Genomic DNA, 14786 nt, shown 5'->3' with positions numbered 1-14786 from the left:
GCGCCGCAGGCGGGGGAGGCTGGAAGGAGACAGCCCGTGCCGGGGAATAGGCGTGGGTTTTCCTCTGCAGCTACACGTTGTGATCAAGCTGAGGAGGTGTGAGAAGGGTGGGCAGTGTGTCTCGGGAGGTGTTGGGTAAATCGGAGAAGGCTCAGCTGAACGGTTGCCTTTCGTGCTTGGGCATCCCGGGTCTCAGACGCTTGTGCTGCAGGGGGGCACGGACGAGGAGCTGAGGAGACCTAGTGCCTCGGGGTCGGGAAAGCAACTGCAGACGAGAAGGAAATTCCTTCTGCTGGAAACAGGCAATGTGTGCATTTTCCATCATTGCTTCTCTAGTGTCTTGTAAAACATCGGACTTCAAGGTACCCCATCCCCAAGGGTGTGACAAATATGGGGCTATCAGATGCCTCAGGAAGTGCTTTTTCTCCCCAGGACACTCTCCCCAGCTGTGCAAAAGAAACAGACTGTGCTTCTGCTGACATTTTGCTGATCGTCTTGGGAGCTGGTTGGCTCTGCAGCCTAAGAGACAGAAAAATGTCTTTTAGTGATAACCAGAAAAATTGTCTGGCATGAAACCAAGCAGTGGGCGGGACACTGAAAGCCCAAGGGGCTCCAGAAGTTATTAATGCCTGTCTCACTTCTTCCTGAGGAGTGGAAGCTCTTGGTCAATGCAGTAGCACACAGAGCTCTTGGGGAGGGGGCTGGAATAGTTAAGGTGCCTGGTACCTTAGCATAACTGTGGTCTCTGTCTGTATTTGTTCTGCAGAACTCACACAGTCACAGGGGAATGAGAAGCTGCAGTGTTCAAACCATGATGCAACACATATGCTTGTTCTCTCCCCTGATGGGGAGCTTTCTGAACAGTGGGCTACAGCTTCATCTAGCTGCTGTAAGACAAGGTAAGAAGCTTACATGAGGTGGAGGTATGGATGGATGATCAGAGGTCACCCACTTTTCCTAAAGGTAACATCCAAGAGACTGAGGCGTGTTCCTGTTGTAGAGAGGGAACATGCATTCCTAGTACCCAAACTTTCATCTTCTTTTGTTACCCAGCAAGAAGTGAGGTGATTTCGAGGATAACACCAAGATCTGAGCTGCTTGAGATGCTCATGAGACAGCTTTCTCCCAAACTTCTTAAGGGTCGGTATCATGTATCAGAGTCTCACGATCTGATAATCGGATGCATGGGGATTCTTTGCAATCCTGTCAGGGCAAAACAAAGATAATAAAATATTGGGTGTAGAAATAGCCTTCTATTTAGGTACAGATCAGCTGGTAAGAGTTACAACTATGTATTTGTCATAAGCTTATAATAGATGTCATAGCTAACCCTAAGCTACAAAAGAGAGAGATCAGGAAAGGAAATAAAGAGTTAAAGGAAAGTCAACACCCAGAGCTCCAGTGGCATCCAGCTGGTCTCGTAGTAGAAGGACGAAGGACGATGATGATCCAGTCCTAGGATGTGACTTGAGACTGGTACTCTTCTCCTTTATACAATTAATTCCTGGAATAGCCATGAGTGGTTACCCAACAACTGTTCTATGTTTGTAGTGAAAATTCTTTATCACCTCCTGCATTTCTTTAGCCCAGTTATTTGTATAGACCTTAAGTCTCTTCTGCCAAGTTGTTGATTTTCATGGAACACTCTTGGAGTCTCTTAATTAGTTTAAGGCCTGGTTATCACTGGATACTCTGCTCAGTGCTAGCTGTGGCACCTATTGTGTGTGCCTCTTTGTCTACAATCTTAGCACATCCCACACCAAACTCTCCAGTTCACAGTTACCTGTGGCCACATCCCCACATGGGGTGCTTGCCATAAAACTGGTTTGGTGGGTTGAGACCATCTCTTTGTTAAACACTGCTTATGTCTTGGATGTGACAAACACCAGACATCCTAAGTGTCTGAGTACACTGTTTATCTCTTGGATTGTTCAAGACAAGCACTATGCATCCAGGATGTCACACAGAGTAATGCAGATCACTTGCAAACCACATGTGCCTTGGGAAAGGTGCAGGTGAAAAGGCCCAAGCACATCTGAACCTGGCCACCTTTTGATTAAGCTGCAAGGGTAACTGTCATTTAAAAATGGCACAGCAGTGTGCTGTGAGATTTTCTGTTAACTTGCCTAGGGCTGAGCCTGACTCTCTCTCAGCTTCCCATGGTGCAAAGCTAAATCAGTTATCCCAGCTGCAGCAGGCCAGCCTGACTCTCTCTCAGCTTCCCATGGTGCAAACCACAGCTAAAATCAGTTATCCCAGCTGCAGCAGGCCATCAAAAGACAGGGCTACCAGCTACAGGGTTACCTGTGCTTTTCCACATAATTCCTGCTAAATGTGCTATGACGTGGTGAGCAGAGAATCCTCTTCCTTTACTTTGTCTCATGGCACAGCATCTATCTATTTTAATTTGTTTTGTTTTGTTTTGTTTTTTCTTTATTGCTATAGGCTGGTGAGAGAGCTAAGACACCAAGACATTGTTCAAATATCATGTGGGGACCAGCACGCCATGGCGCTCTCCAGAGGTAGCCTCTTTCAAACACACTTTTCCTCCAAACAGGAGTCACATTATGGCAGGGTTGCGCCTCACCCGGGAAAGGTGTTTGAACTGTTTCCAGTAGCTGGTGACACCATTAGAGAGTAATGAGGGATGGGTGGGAGACAAAAAGTGTACTATCAGTCCTGCCTTTTCCTCCCAGCACTCAGGGACCTGCAGCTTTATCCCTCTCCAGTTCCTGAGAACTCCCAGTCCACAAATGTGTGTTGTGGAGAACAGACGTGGTCGCCCAACCCTGTGGTCATCAGACCTGCTCATTCTTAAGTTGGAGCACCTCTCTGCTTGGGAACTTCTTTCAAGTATGGTTTTAGAGGTGGAAACACACTGCCTTTATTCTTGCTGTGCTGAGCCACACAGGCAGCATGGGACTGCCCCAAAGGGATCAGAAGCAAAAAGGGAGTTTTGGCTGCAGATCATGGTCTCACCTTGGAGCCAGGTCCCTGGAAACAGCACTGCTTTTCACTGCTACTCCCAAAGTGCTAAGACTCAAAGTGAGTGAGGCTGAGCTGTTTTTTTTGTTCTGTGTGTGAAGGAGGTGAACTCTTCACATGGGGCAAGAACGCTCACGGACAGCTCGGTGTGGGGAGCCTCACTGCGTCCATCCCTCAGCCACACCTGGTGAAAAGACTAAAGGGTATCCCACTTGCTCATATTGCTGCTGGAGGAGCTCACAGCGCCGTCGTGTCACTCTCTGGAGCTGTGTACTCCTGGGGGAAGAATGGTTTTGGACAGCTGGGACTTGGAGACACAGAAGGTAAGTAAGGACAGCGGTATGAAGGTTTGTTTTTCTGGCCAGTTGGCTTACTGCAGGCACAGGAATGGTCCTCAGGGCTGGAGAAGCAGTGGACAGGAAAGACTTTTGAAGAAAGTGCATCTGGGTAAGTTCTTTGTTTCCTGGACAGGAAGGGAATGCAGGAAATAGGGGGTTTACAGGTTATATTTCTACAGAGACCTTCCAATCATTTTATCTGGCCAACTGGGATAGTGTGTGTTCTTAAAACCGTATGTCTCAGAGGTCTCTTTCCACTCCTATTCTCTCCAGACAGTCTTGCATGAAATAAATTAATTTTATACCTCTTTTCCTGTTTTAATTCTCTGTAAACACAAGGTGAGAGAAAAATTAAAATCACACATCTTCAAAACTAGAAGTCTAGAACAGAGTTGCCCCAGACAAGCAGGATCTAGCCAGGTGAGATCTGCATGAGTCCTCGCCCTTGAGAGTCAGATATTTTGAAGCCAAGTAGCTTTTGGCACCAAATGTGAAGGAAAAGAAAATACTATGAAAAAGTCAGAGCATTATGAGAGAGAATATATTGTAGTGAAGGGTAGAAAACCACTCAAAGTCAGATTGTAAATACACGAATTGCTGTAAGAGAGGATTGAAAAGCACTACCCTCCCCCCATTTTCTAAATCTGTATTTGTGTGAGACCCCCCCAGTACTCTTTCACTTTAGCAGTGCTATCTTCCTTCCAGACAGAGACTGCCCAGCCTATGTTAGAGCGTTAGAGCACTGGAAGACTGTATTTATTGCATGTGGGGCAGATCATACTGCAGTTCTCTCCAAGGTGAGTCTGAAATGGAAAGTCAGCATCTGATAGCTCACCCTGCATGAAAAGATACGTTGTTAAAAGTCAGCACAGAGAAACTGGGATGGCAATGCCTGCTTCCATCCAAATTGATCCCCAAGGGTTGCTGAGTAAGCTGTTGGGAAAACTGGCCTTTTCTCAGATTCCCATCACCTGCATGCAAGCTTTTGGAGGGAGGTGGGGAATGGGAATCCTGGGGCAAAGAGATGTAGCTCAACTCCCAGTACTTTTTGAATTTATTTTCTTTTTTATAGCATATTTGGGACTTCAGAAAATGTGAACAATAGCATATTCACTCATACAAATAAAATTCTTAAACAACAGGGAATTATTTTCAGGAGTTAAATTGCTTTACTCAGGAGTTAAATTATTTGGACATAAGGCAATGTAAGATTAGGCTTGATGTGAAGTGAACTCTACCTGTGTTTGAATCAGGGGTGTTTTGAATCAAGTCCCATATAATGTATTATATCTTGCTGACTCTCACTCTTGGTAGTGACCATTTGAATGCCTTTAACAGTGCAGTGATCCTGTTTGTTTCTTCAAGGAGGGGCTGGTGTGCACCTTTGGAGCAGGAGGGGCTGGTCAGCTTGGTCACAACTCTACCCAGAATGAACTTGTGCCTCGTGTGGTGGCAGAGCTGTGGGGAGCAAGAGTTTCACAGGTTGCCTGCGGCAGGTGGGAAAGTACCAGAAACGTGCCTTTTAAGGTTAAGGTCTTGGGGGAATCACTGAAAAGCAGTAGGGAGGGGAGCCACTGGGATGTTCACATCCCTGTATCCTGGCAGTTCTGCACTGTCAGAATATTGTCCACTCTTCAAGTGTAAGCCACCCCCCTGCCACAGCCCCAGCGAAGCAGAACTCTCGGTCTGTGCTGAGCAGAGGGAGAAGGCTGCAGAAAACACCAGCGGCCCTTGGCTTTTTGCTGTCTTAAGAAACAAAGGGTATACTAGGTTACAAAGGGCAGAAGACTGTCAAAAGCCTGTGTTGGGAAAGTCACCAAATTCCCGTCCACTTTGACAAACTGGTGGGCCCTTAGAAAGAACTGAAGAGTGGTGTTAATTACTCGGTATCATTCTGCCTTTCCTGTCTACTTTCTTGGGCTTTGTATCAATCTCAGCAGCATAGAAGCTGTGCATTTAACAATGGAAGGGTGTGAAGCTAGCAAGGCATAATGCTTTATTTTTGTATGTGGAATCAGGATAAATCACAAACATTAGAGAATAGTGCAGGAAATTTGACTTCATATGTTTCTTTATTGCTAAATATTTATGGAAGGAAGGGTCCAAAGACTTTGGCTAAAAGGGTTCTATAGCTGGACTGTCAGGATTTTCGGACAAACCTCAGCTGTCTATTCTGAAAATGCATCAGTAAATTTTATTTTGACTACCTCAGTGGTACTATTATAATTACAATTTTTCTTTTTCTGAACAGTCAGCAGACACTGGTCTATGTCCCCTCCTTGGACAAAGTCTATTCATTTGGCTCTGGTGAAGAAGGACAGCTGGGAGATGGGAGAAAGCCTCATCAGTTGATACCACTTCCCATCACTTCACCAGCGAATATTGAAAAATTGTGTCAGGGTAATGCCCGTGTGTACAATCTGTACTTGTTTCTTCCAGGGAAATGTTTGCTTTCTTGATTTCATGTTTACACCAAGAGGCTTACATGCTGTCTCATGCTTGCTTGGTCATCCCAACAGATTCTAGCAATGGATAATTGCATTTGCTGCTTGATTTATCATCCTGGGTAAAAACCACATAGACAGACAGCTGCTATCTGAGGGTTTTTTTACTGTTCCACATCTCTGCACTGACCTCTCTGAAGATTGTCTCTTCCAATGTTCCTTTGAAAATCTTTTTATTCTTTTGCAGAAAATAGCACATCACAAAAGGTTACTGGAAGTATTACAAGAGGAATCCAAAGTAGTGTTCTTCGCAAAATGATCAAGGTATGTCAATATTTGATCATGGCTTCTGATTTTACCATTGTTCATATAACTGCTGCAAACACCTGGATTTTCCATCCTGCTTTTAGCATTCCATGTTCATGTATGTCTCCTGCAGTTTTTTCCATACTTGCCCAGAAACTTATTTGTATTGCACTTATATATCTGTTCTGTGATTAATGCATATGGATGACCATTAATTTGTTCATACTTAGGCTGAAATCTTCTTGTAATTATTGTCTTGAAAAAAATAATCCCATCTGCTAGAATTGTAATTTTGTCAATATTTTCTTGCATTTCACATAGAATTCCTATTTGAAGGAAATTGCCACTCTGAAGGATAAAGATGTGGATGCATGGATTTCTAATTCCAGTTTGCAACATTGGGAGCTTATAAAACAGTAAGTCAGAAACCTGCTTTATATTTTTTCTTTCTTTTTCTCTTCCTTCCCCCCCCAATATATGATTTTTTCTAAAAATTATCATTCTTTGGAGTCTATTGCAGGAAGTGATGTTCAAGAATTTAGCTGAGACAGAATCTTGTACCAACACTTCTTACCTAGTTTTCTGCACAGGGAAAAAGAGATGTTGATAAGCAGCAGCCCTTTGCTATCCCCTCTGTGGGAACAGAGCAGATGACCTGCCAGGCTTTGGAAGCCTGTCCTCCTCTTCTTGCACAGAATGGTTGTTAAGTTGATGAAGAGCTGACCAGCTAAATGAGCGAAAGGTGCAGTCTGTGCGCCAGGGCCTTGTGCAAAAATATCAATCCAGAGTAACCAAACTGGATTGCTTTGTGTGTGTCAGCATTTAAAAATTAGCCATCCCTTCATTAGTTATCCATTTTCAAAAGCAGGAAGTACACAGTACTGTGGGAAGACTTACACTTATGGCTGAGAATTACGATTACACTGTCTTTTTTTCAGATCTTACATGGGAGGCTATTTTCTTTGGGCAAGTCTGCCTCCAGCTGCTGATTCTGGGCATTTAAAAATCTTGGCTAATTTGGATCTAAATAACCATTTTTAGGGTGGCTCCGATCATATGGAAATAGGTTTTTGAGAGGGTGAAAGAGAGGGTTCTTCCCAGATCTCAGTAGGAAGGGCCTGACAGCAAGTCACTTGATAAATAGCTGCTTTAATAAGGATATAACCAGGGATACAGGTAGTTAAGTCTCATGTCCCTGCAGATGCCAGGAACCCAAGATTTGTGTAGCAGCAAACTGATACCCTGATAGATTTTCTCTCAACGTGCTACAAAGATCCCTGTCTGTGGAGGGGTTCCTCCTCCTTTCCATGCCACAGTGGCTTTTCTTTTGCATAACAAACAAAACCAGATACTGTCCCAGCCTGTCAGGAGAAGATATCTCCATCATAACACCCACCAGCATGCAGCAGAGGCTGGCATGGGGTGCTTGAGCAGGTTTCTTTCCAAAGGAGAGCAGAGGTGGCTTGCTGAAGATCACTAACTCCTCAAATACAATGTCTTCTTCAACGCTGTCAATAAAGTGGTGCTAAGAAAAGTTTTCTCTGGTCAGGTGCAGACACACGTGTACAGAGGTTTATTGTTCTTTCAGAATTAAAAACCTGAAGTTGCTGCTCATCTTGGAAGGACTGACTTTGGTTTGTTTTTTAATATCAGGAATATCAGACTGATCTTTTCATCTGAGGCTTGCATCAACGGAAGCTTCCTGGGGAAAAGGTAGACTTGGATGTGACGGAATGGATTGTCTGCATGCCAACTGACCAGCAAGTGTTATTATATAGAGATTTGTCATTTCTGAATTTGCAAGAAACAAGTCTGTATTTTTCAAAGCCCATGCTAAAATGATTTTTTTTTATCCCACCCAGGCCTATTGAAATTTGTTGTAGAAGCTCACATTCTAGCAGATTAGCCCTTAGTGAAACTTAACACACTTAATACCTGGTGGTATTTAAAAGATGTGCAGATGAGGCACTTAGTGGTGAACTTGGCAGTGTTAGGTTAACAGTGGACTCAATGATCTTAAATGTCTTTACCAACCTGAATTATTCCATGATTCTATGATAAGCCCTTTAGGCAATATTACAGCTCCCAAAGGATCCATAATAGCTTCTCCCCGTAGGTTTAGGGTGAATTACAGGAAGCCCACCATTAGCTGTGTGCAGCTACAAAAGACAGGAAGGACAGAATATTATTAATGAGGTCACACCGCACCAAGACCATCTTCTTTGAACAGATGAAATGATACCCATTGGAGCTGGGGCTGAACTTTCCAAATATTTTCTGATGTTAGCATGCTTCACTATTCAGTCAGGAACAAAGAACAGCTGCTCACATAATTTGGTGTGTGTTTTCTTCCTTTGTGACAGTGACAAACACTTCAAAACTTCCAAAGAATTCTCAGGTGTAGACATGTCAGAAGTGCAACAATTTTATGAGAAGATCAGGAAGAAGCCAGAAGTCCTCCAGGAGGTAAGGATTCTCACTATACAGATACTGAGGAGGTTGGGATTTGTGTATGAAACTTGGGAATTCTGTGCCAACCTAATTCATAGATTATTTTGGAAAAACATAACTGCATTTTTAACCCTTGACTCATTTTTTAAAATTATTTTTCCCCCTGAAGGTGCAAAAGGAGATTAAGAAGTTACTGCTGTCATTGTCTTCCTCTCCCATCTCACCTGAAAATTTTAGACTCTACTTGATCTTGCCTTTCCTTCTGCGGGGCAATGATGACAGCTCTTTCCATTCTCTCAGCCTGCTAGCACAAGCCATCACGAGGCTTCAGCCAAAGGCCCTGCAAACTCTTGGTAGGGTTTCATAATGATAGAAGTGAATGATTTAAATGCTTTGTTATTTTCAGCTGCAGAGCAAGAGTTGGTACCACCGTTGTAATTTGTTCAGCCTGGAAAAAATGCTTTTGGTAGAAGTAGAAACATGGGACCTATGCAGAATGACACAAGATAAAAAAAAATCTCATTCTGAGGCTTAATAATCTTTGTAGTGCAAAATTAAGCCTTTTTCGGAGTAGTTAATTCGATAAAAAGAGAAAACACAGCTTCATCTAAAATTGGAGTTATTTTCATGTTACCTGGGATGAATACTTCACTGCTGTTTTCTTTACAGAACACCTGTTGTCAAATCTAGAAACACCCTTTTTCAGGGGGCTGGTCTTTCTGTATCAGAGAGTTTCCCAGAAAAACGTGTCAGAATTTGTCACGGATATTGTCCAAAGAGGCATGGATTATCTAATAAGCCCCTATGACGGGAACTCACGTGAACCAGAAACTCTGCAAATACTGCAAATTCTTTACCAGGTGAGAAAGAGTTTGGATCCTGTTTAGAGAAGAGGTGTCAGTGTGAGTTTTAACCCTTTTCACTTGTTGAATTCTCTGCGTTTCCTTCTTACAAGGGAACATGAGGCCTCATAATTTGACACTGCTTCAGGAATCTCTCTGGCTGTACATCAGCGTAGCTTTGAAGGAGTCAGGCTCTTGCCTTGTGCCTGGCCGACCCTCTACAGAAATGAAGAGCTGAAGCATGTGATAGCCCCTGGCAGGGGCAGGGATGCATTCAGTAGTGCCAGAAGTGCATGCATGGATGCATACAGAGCTAAGGATGTGCTGTCCATTCCCCTTTCCACTAGTAAGATCCCTCACCCCAGTAACTGCTCACAGCATCTCAAAGACAACACACCTGGGCCTGGCACATGGTGGCTGCTACAGTAACTCTGCATGGTGCTTTAAAAGCCTGCTACCCAGGAAATTCTCTGGGACAACAGAATTAGAGTATCTTTAGCTGTATATGAGAAAGGGAAAGAAAGAGGGCAGTAATTGCCATCTTCGTGAGAACCATCCCTTCGCCTGCTGAGATATTCAAAGTTTAGGAAAGTCAAGAGCTTGAGCATGCGTTTAGTATGAATTGGAGAGAGTTGTTAAATCTTGTTGAGAATTGAATATCCTTTTGGCTGAGAATGCAGATTTAGGCCTTGGAGTTTAGACTCTTGAATCTGTATTAAATCAAGATAAATAAACTCCAAAGAGCAGCAGGCCAGCTGCACTGTAAGTGGTCATGTAATTTGCAGCTTTATGTATTCACTGTTCCCCCCCCCAATAGTATCTTTGCCAGGCAACACGTAGCAATGTGAACATTCAACGTGAAACACACCTTTCCTGAGGGAGTACCGTTCAGGGGTCTGCAGTGTAAATGAAAATTGCTTTCCTATTAGTTTATACACAGCTTTTTGAGACTTCTCACTCTAGAGTGCTGTGCTACTTGTAGCGTTTCTATCCTGCCACTTCTGTGCAGGGTCTGAGAGCAATTCTGCCGAGCCCTGTTACTCCTTAGTCCTGTCCTGCCACAGATGCAGAGCTCCCTACACCTACTGACACCCCTTTCCATACTGTGTGTATCAATGCAGGTGAACTCCAGAGCTGGTTTCAGAGTACTAGCAAAAAACTTCTACGTGCCTCAAGTGAAAGAAGCTATAGTAAATCATATGAATTTCTGTGCAAACGTAAGTATAAAACCTCACCAGCAGTGCCAAACACTTTTTGTTTTCTGTTTTATTTAAATGAGTTGATATACATGAAAGTCCAGACTCTAGCTGAGCACATCTCAAAGACAGTGTCTTCCCTAGTCCTCCAGCTGTTCTATATTAAGCAGACTATTTACCATTCCAGTACTTCAGCAGCTACAACAGTACCTTTTGCAAGATGACCTTTGGTTCTGAGAGCTGCAGGTATCCTCCAACGTCTTAAGCAGCTCTTTTTGCTTTGAACTGGTGATCGGCGTGAAATGGCACCATGAGGGATGGTTGCTATGCTTCTTGTTACTTTGGATTCTACTATGTTTAATTAACAGAACCACAGTGAAGTCTCTTAAAACGTTTATATAGCAACCCTCCTGAGCATTTTAATTTGCTTACATTGAAAAACAAAGCTGTGGTAATAAAAAATAATCTGTGAAATGGTCCATTTCTTCGTGACGATGCAATCAGTGTCATAGGAAGTAGCATGGAATGGAAACATGGATAACAGAAGCTTCCTTAGGCAAAAATGCAGTTTTCTGGCAACTTGGCTGGAATTTGCAGGGCAACGACTCACTCCTTTCAGAAGCTTTTGTTTGCTAATGTGCCAATTCTCTACCAATTAACCAGAGTGGAGGAGGTTTAAGAAACAGTATACAACCAGATATATATATATATATAGTAGTATATATATAGTAGTATACCAGTATCTACTTTTGGTATTACAGTTAATAAACCCATCAGTTTTTAACATTAAAATGTACCATAATCTGCGTATTCAGGACATTTTCACTATGCGTTTTGGTTTAGCTGAATTACAGAAGATGCTGTTAAAACCACTCTTTCTGTGCTTTTTTTTCGAGGCACTGTAACACAAGTGTCTGCCTGCACAGATAGTTCAGATGCCTCTCTGTCAGGGTTTCTCACTCACAGAAGTGTTTAGAAGCTGCTTTTGGGGAGTGTGCCTATGTTGGTATAGTGTACAGAAGGGCATGTTTCAGAATACACACTGGCAGTTCAGTCTGCATATGTACCCCCAAACTCTGATTTTGCAAGAAAAAACCAACACGTCTTCATCCTTGTTATTTCAGACACCCCTATGGAATCTGACCAAGTATCCATGCATCTTTAGCATGGAAGACAAGCTCTTAGTTTATGACATTGAAAGCAAGACTACAGCTGTCCATTTGGGTCCTGTAAGTGTGGCAATTTTTTTTTACAAGTTAGAAGAGATAAACACACCACTAACAGGCTGTTCCTTCAATCTTCAGGTAGTCTTAAGAACGATAGCCTGGGAACAGTGGCTTTTTCCAGTCCGAAGACAGTACCTTCTGCAAGACCTATGGAACAATTTAAATAGTGCCTCAACCCAGCAATTCAGGAGCATCTTAAAGGTAAGATATCGTATTTGTTAGGTCAGAAAATACTGTGGCAGTGTGCTTTGGGTTCCAGTGTTACTGAAGTGTTGATAGAAGGGCTGCAGTATTCATAACAGAACTACTCATCACATTTTTATAAAACATGTTCCATGGGGAATCTAGAGTAAATCTGGAGGGCAGAATCTTATATTCTTATTCCAGGTAGCCATCAGGCTTTGTTGGTGTAAGTTAAATGCTGTTTGGGGTGATGTAATAGGATTTCTCAGGAAACTGGTAATTGGCAAAGTCCATTACTATTTCTGCTAGACTGTCTTCAGAGACTCCAGGCTAGTTTGCTGTATGTGAAAAACTATGTGGCTGCGCAGCCAGCCTTAAGAGTCTGGCAAGCAACACAGCCACAAAAGCCATTGCTCTCATGGAGATGCTGCCTGAGAGGAAAAGGATAGTACCAGCAAGGGAGGTGAGAAGCACTTTATAAGTCTCCTGTCTCCATGTGGCTTTAGTTTCCACACAAACCCAAAGGTTCTGGCAGCTGTATTTTCTGAAGGTGTTGCAATGCTAGCCCTGCCCTACAGAAGCCATCAGCTGGCTGACATGGCAGCAGTGCAGCTGGCCAGCCTGGAGCTCAGCTCAGGGACTGTGTGCCCTATCAGTCACTCACATGAGCACGGTTAGTCTGGTAACACGCCTGCCAGAACCAGCAACCACAGTACCCTGTTACCCAGTTCTGCTTCTTTCCAAGTGAGCCTTCTTGCCAACCTGATCTGTCAAAGCTCTTCTTTGATGAACACCAAGAAGGTTCTCAACAGCTCCTAGAGCTACCTTTCCTTCCCCCTTGCTCAGGACATGAGCTGAAAGAGGAATTTATTTACGGTGGCAATAAGGCTTGTGATCTGCACTGTCCTCTAGGTCTGGAGTCTGTCTCCACTGATTGAACCAGGAGCTCTGGCAAACAGCTGCACTTAGCCACCCAGCCTTTGAATACAGCTCTTGCGGGCACTGCCCTTCCTCCTGCCACCACAGCATGATTTGCCCAGTAGTAGCCTGATCAATTTGTGTTATTAGTAAGTGTCCCACCCAGAGATGTTGTGGTCTGCAGTATTTACAACTAAATTTCTGAATTTTTCACCAGGTAAAGGATATTCATGTGTTTGTGTTGCAAATATAAATTGCCTAGTAACACAAACATAAAAACCAAAATCTTTGGAATAGATTATTGTAGCATTAACCTGTTTCTTTATAGCTCTGTCCTGTAAAGACATTTTGTCAGGCAGTAGCAAGAGCAGTTCCCTGCATATGACACCCTCCTAGTGGTCTGCCACTCCATTCTCTAGTGTTACTGTAAATGAAAACAGGGAAGGCTGAAGTATCTCCTGTTCCCTCTCCCCTTCTGAGTGAGGAGACAGTGCTAAGAAGAAAGACACTCAACAACAGATTTAAACAGCATTTCTAGCTGCCAACTTGGCTACCAAATCCTGGGCTCAGCTGGAGTAGTTTTTCCTCTAACCTGTTAGGACCTGCCCCTTTAATGAAGATGACCTAGCCTGGCTATCAAACTTGGACACTCAGACACATTCAACAAATATAATAGGGACATGCATCTCCTAAGCAGACACTGGAAACTGGCTCTTACAAAAGCCCTAAATGTGCAAGCACATCTTTTCTGCAGCGCTGCCATTTCCTCACCTTTTTCTGAAAATAAAAATATTAAAAAATGAAAAAGGCAAGCAAGCAGCTACTGGACATACAGACTAGGCTACCATCCAAGTAAATGTCTTCACTTAACTCAAGTTTTGCAATTAAACATCAGCCTAGTTTTTTTTTAATGTTCTGACAGGGAAATTCTACATTCTTTAGGCCACCCATTAAAGTGGCTGAATCAACAACCCCTGGAGGTGTTTAAAAGATTGTAGATGTAGAGCGTAGGAACATTGTTTAGCACTGGACTGGGTAGAGCTGGGTTAATGGTTGGACTCGATGATCTTACAGGTCTTTTCCAACCAGAAAGATTCCGTGATTCTGTGACACAAGACAAATACACTTCAATACACACGTCAATTCAAAATTAAATCAAAGCTTGTAATTCAGAGAGACAGTCATATCATGATGCATGTCATTCTTATTATTTAAGATCATTTAGTTCAGTCAGGGTACAATTCTTCCTGTAAAAGCAATCACCACCTAAAAGATTTTCATTAGTGCCACTACCAATGCCCAACACTTGCTGGGATACACTGGAAGGAATTGGTGGTTCTAGTTATTCCTTCTCTTTATCTGTCTTAGCAGTAATTAAGTAATAGGCTGTTGCAGAGGACTCCCTCAAGTTCCACATTCCACTAGGAAAATTATGACAGTCACTAGTGCCAAAAGGGAACTCTCCCAAACCCACTGCAATACCTGACGAGATTAAACAAACCGTGCTGCTTTAGGGCAGCCCCGGGGCTAGCAAATGCACGGCACTAGTTGTGCCTGAAAAGCTTAATCCCCATCCAGGTCCACAGGTGGAAGAAGACATAAACCGGTATGGTAACAGGAAGGAGGAGACTGTAGAAACACAGGCTGTTGGTGCTGGTGCAGCCCTGTGGGAAGGCCTCATCCACGCTGGCGGAGTAGAACAGGCCTGCCAAGGAGAGCAGGGGCACCAGCACGGTCAGGGTGGGCAGGGAGGGCAGCATGCCTCCTCCCGCGGCCCCTAGGCCTGCTGCGGGCCCTCGGCCGCGGGCTGCTTCCCGGTCGTCCTGGCGCCTCGGGGATTCATGTTCGGGATGCCGTCAATGACGGGGTACGCGATGGCCCGCTCCTCGCTTATGCG

At 43.7% G+C, this 14786-nt stretch overlaps 2 protein-coding genes across 2 annotated transcripts in view; one reads left to right on the top strand and one right to left on the bottom strand.

Moving 5' to 3' along the window:
* The window catches only part of LOC104387246 (probable E3 ubiquitin-protein ligase HERC3), a 19837-nt gene that overhangs the window by 253 nt on the left and 4798 nt on the right, over window positions 1–14786 (top strand). The window contains exons 2-16 of the mRNA XM_009995964.1: window positions 767–899; window positions 2446–2522; window positions 3087–3308; window positions 4029–4120; window positions 4689–4819; window positions 5575–5723; window positions 6015–6091; window positions 6395–6489; window positions 7727–7786; window positions 8437–8539; window positions 8694–8877; window positions 9194–9384; window positions 10488–10583; window positions 11687–11791; window positions 11867–11989. Coding sequence (XP_009994266.1) covers window positions 767–899; window positions 2446–2522; window positions 3087–3308; window positions 4029–4120; window positions 4689–4819; window positions 5575–5723; window positions 6015–6091; window positions 6395–6489; window positions 7727–7786; window positions 8437–8539; window positions 8694–8877; window positions 9194–9384; window positions 10488–10583; window positions 11687–11791; window positions 11867–11989 — 1838 coding nt within the window. The remainder of the gene's footprint in view (window positions 1–766; window positions 900–2445; window positions 2523–3086; window positions 3309–4028; window positions 4121–4688; window positions 4820–5574; window positions 5724–6014; window positions 6092–6394; window positions 6490–7726; window positions 7787–8436; window positions 8540–8693; window positions 8878–9193; window positions 9385–10487; window positions 10584–11686; window positions 11792–11866; window positions 11990–14786) is intronic.
* Window positions 14434–14649, bottom strand: PIGY (phosphatidylinositol glycan anchor biosynthesis, class Y). The gene has a single exon (XM_009995873.1). The coding sequence runs from the start codon at window positions 14647–14649 to the stop codon at window positions 14434–14436; it is 216 nt and encodes a 71-aa protein (XP_009994175.1).

The sequence above is a fragment of the Chaetura pelagica genome, unplaced genomic scaffold, assembly GCF_000747805.2.
Source record: "Chaetura pelagica isolate M959 unplaced genomic scaffold, ChaPel_1.0 scaffold142, whole genome shotgun sequence".
In the NCBI taxonomy this organism is placed as follows: domain Eukaryota; kingdom Metazoa; phylum Chordata; class Aves; order Apodiformes; family Apodidae; genus Chaetura; species Chaetura pelagica.
The sequence above is the reverse complement of the archived record's forward strand: the minus strand, read 5'-3'. Positions and strand labels throughout refer to the sequence as shown.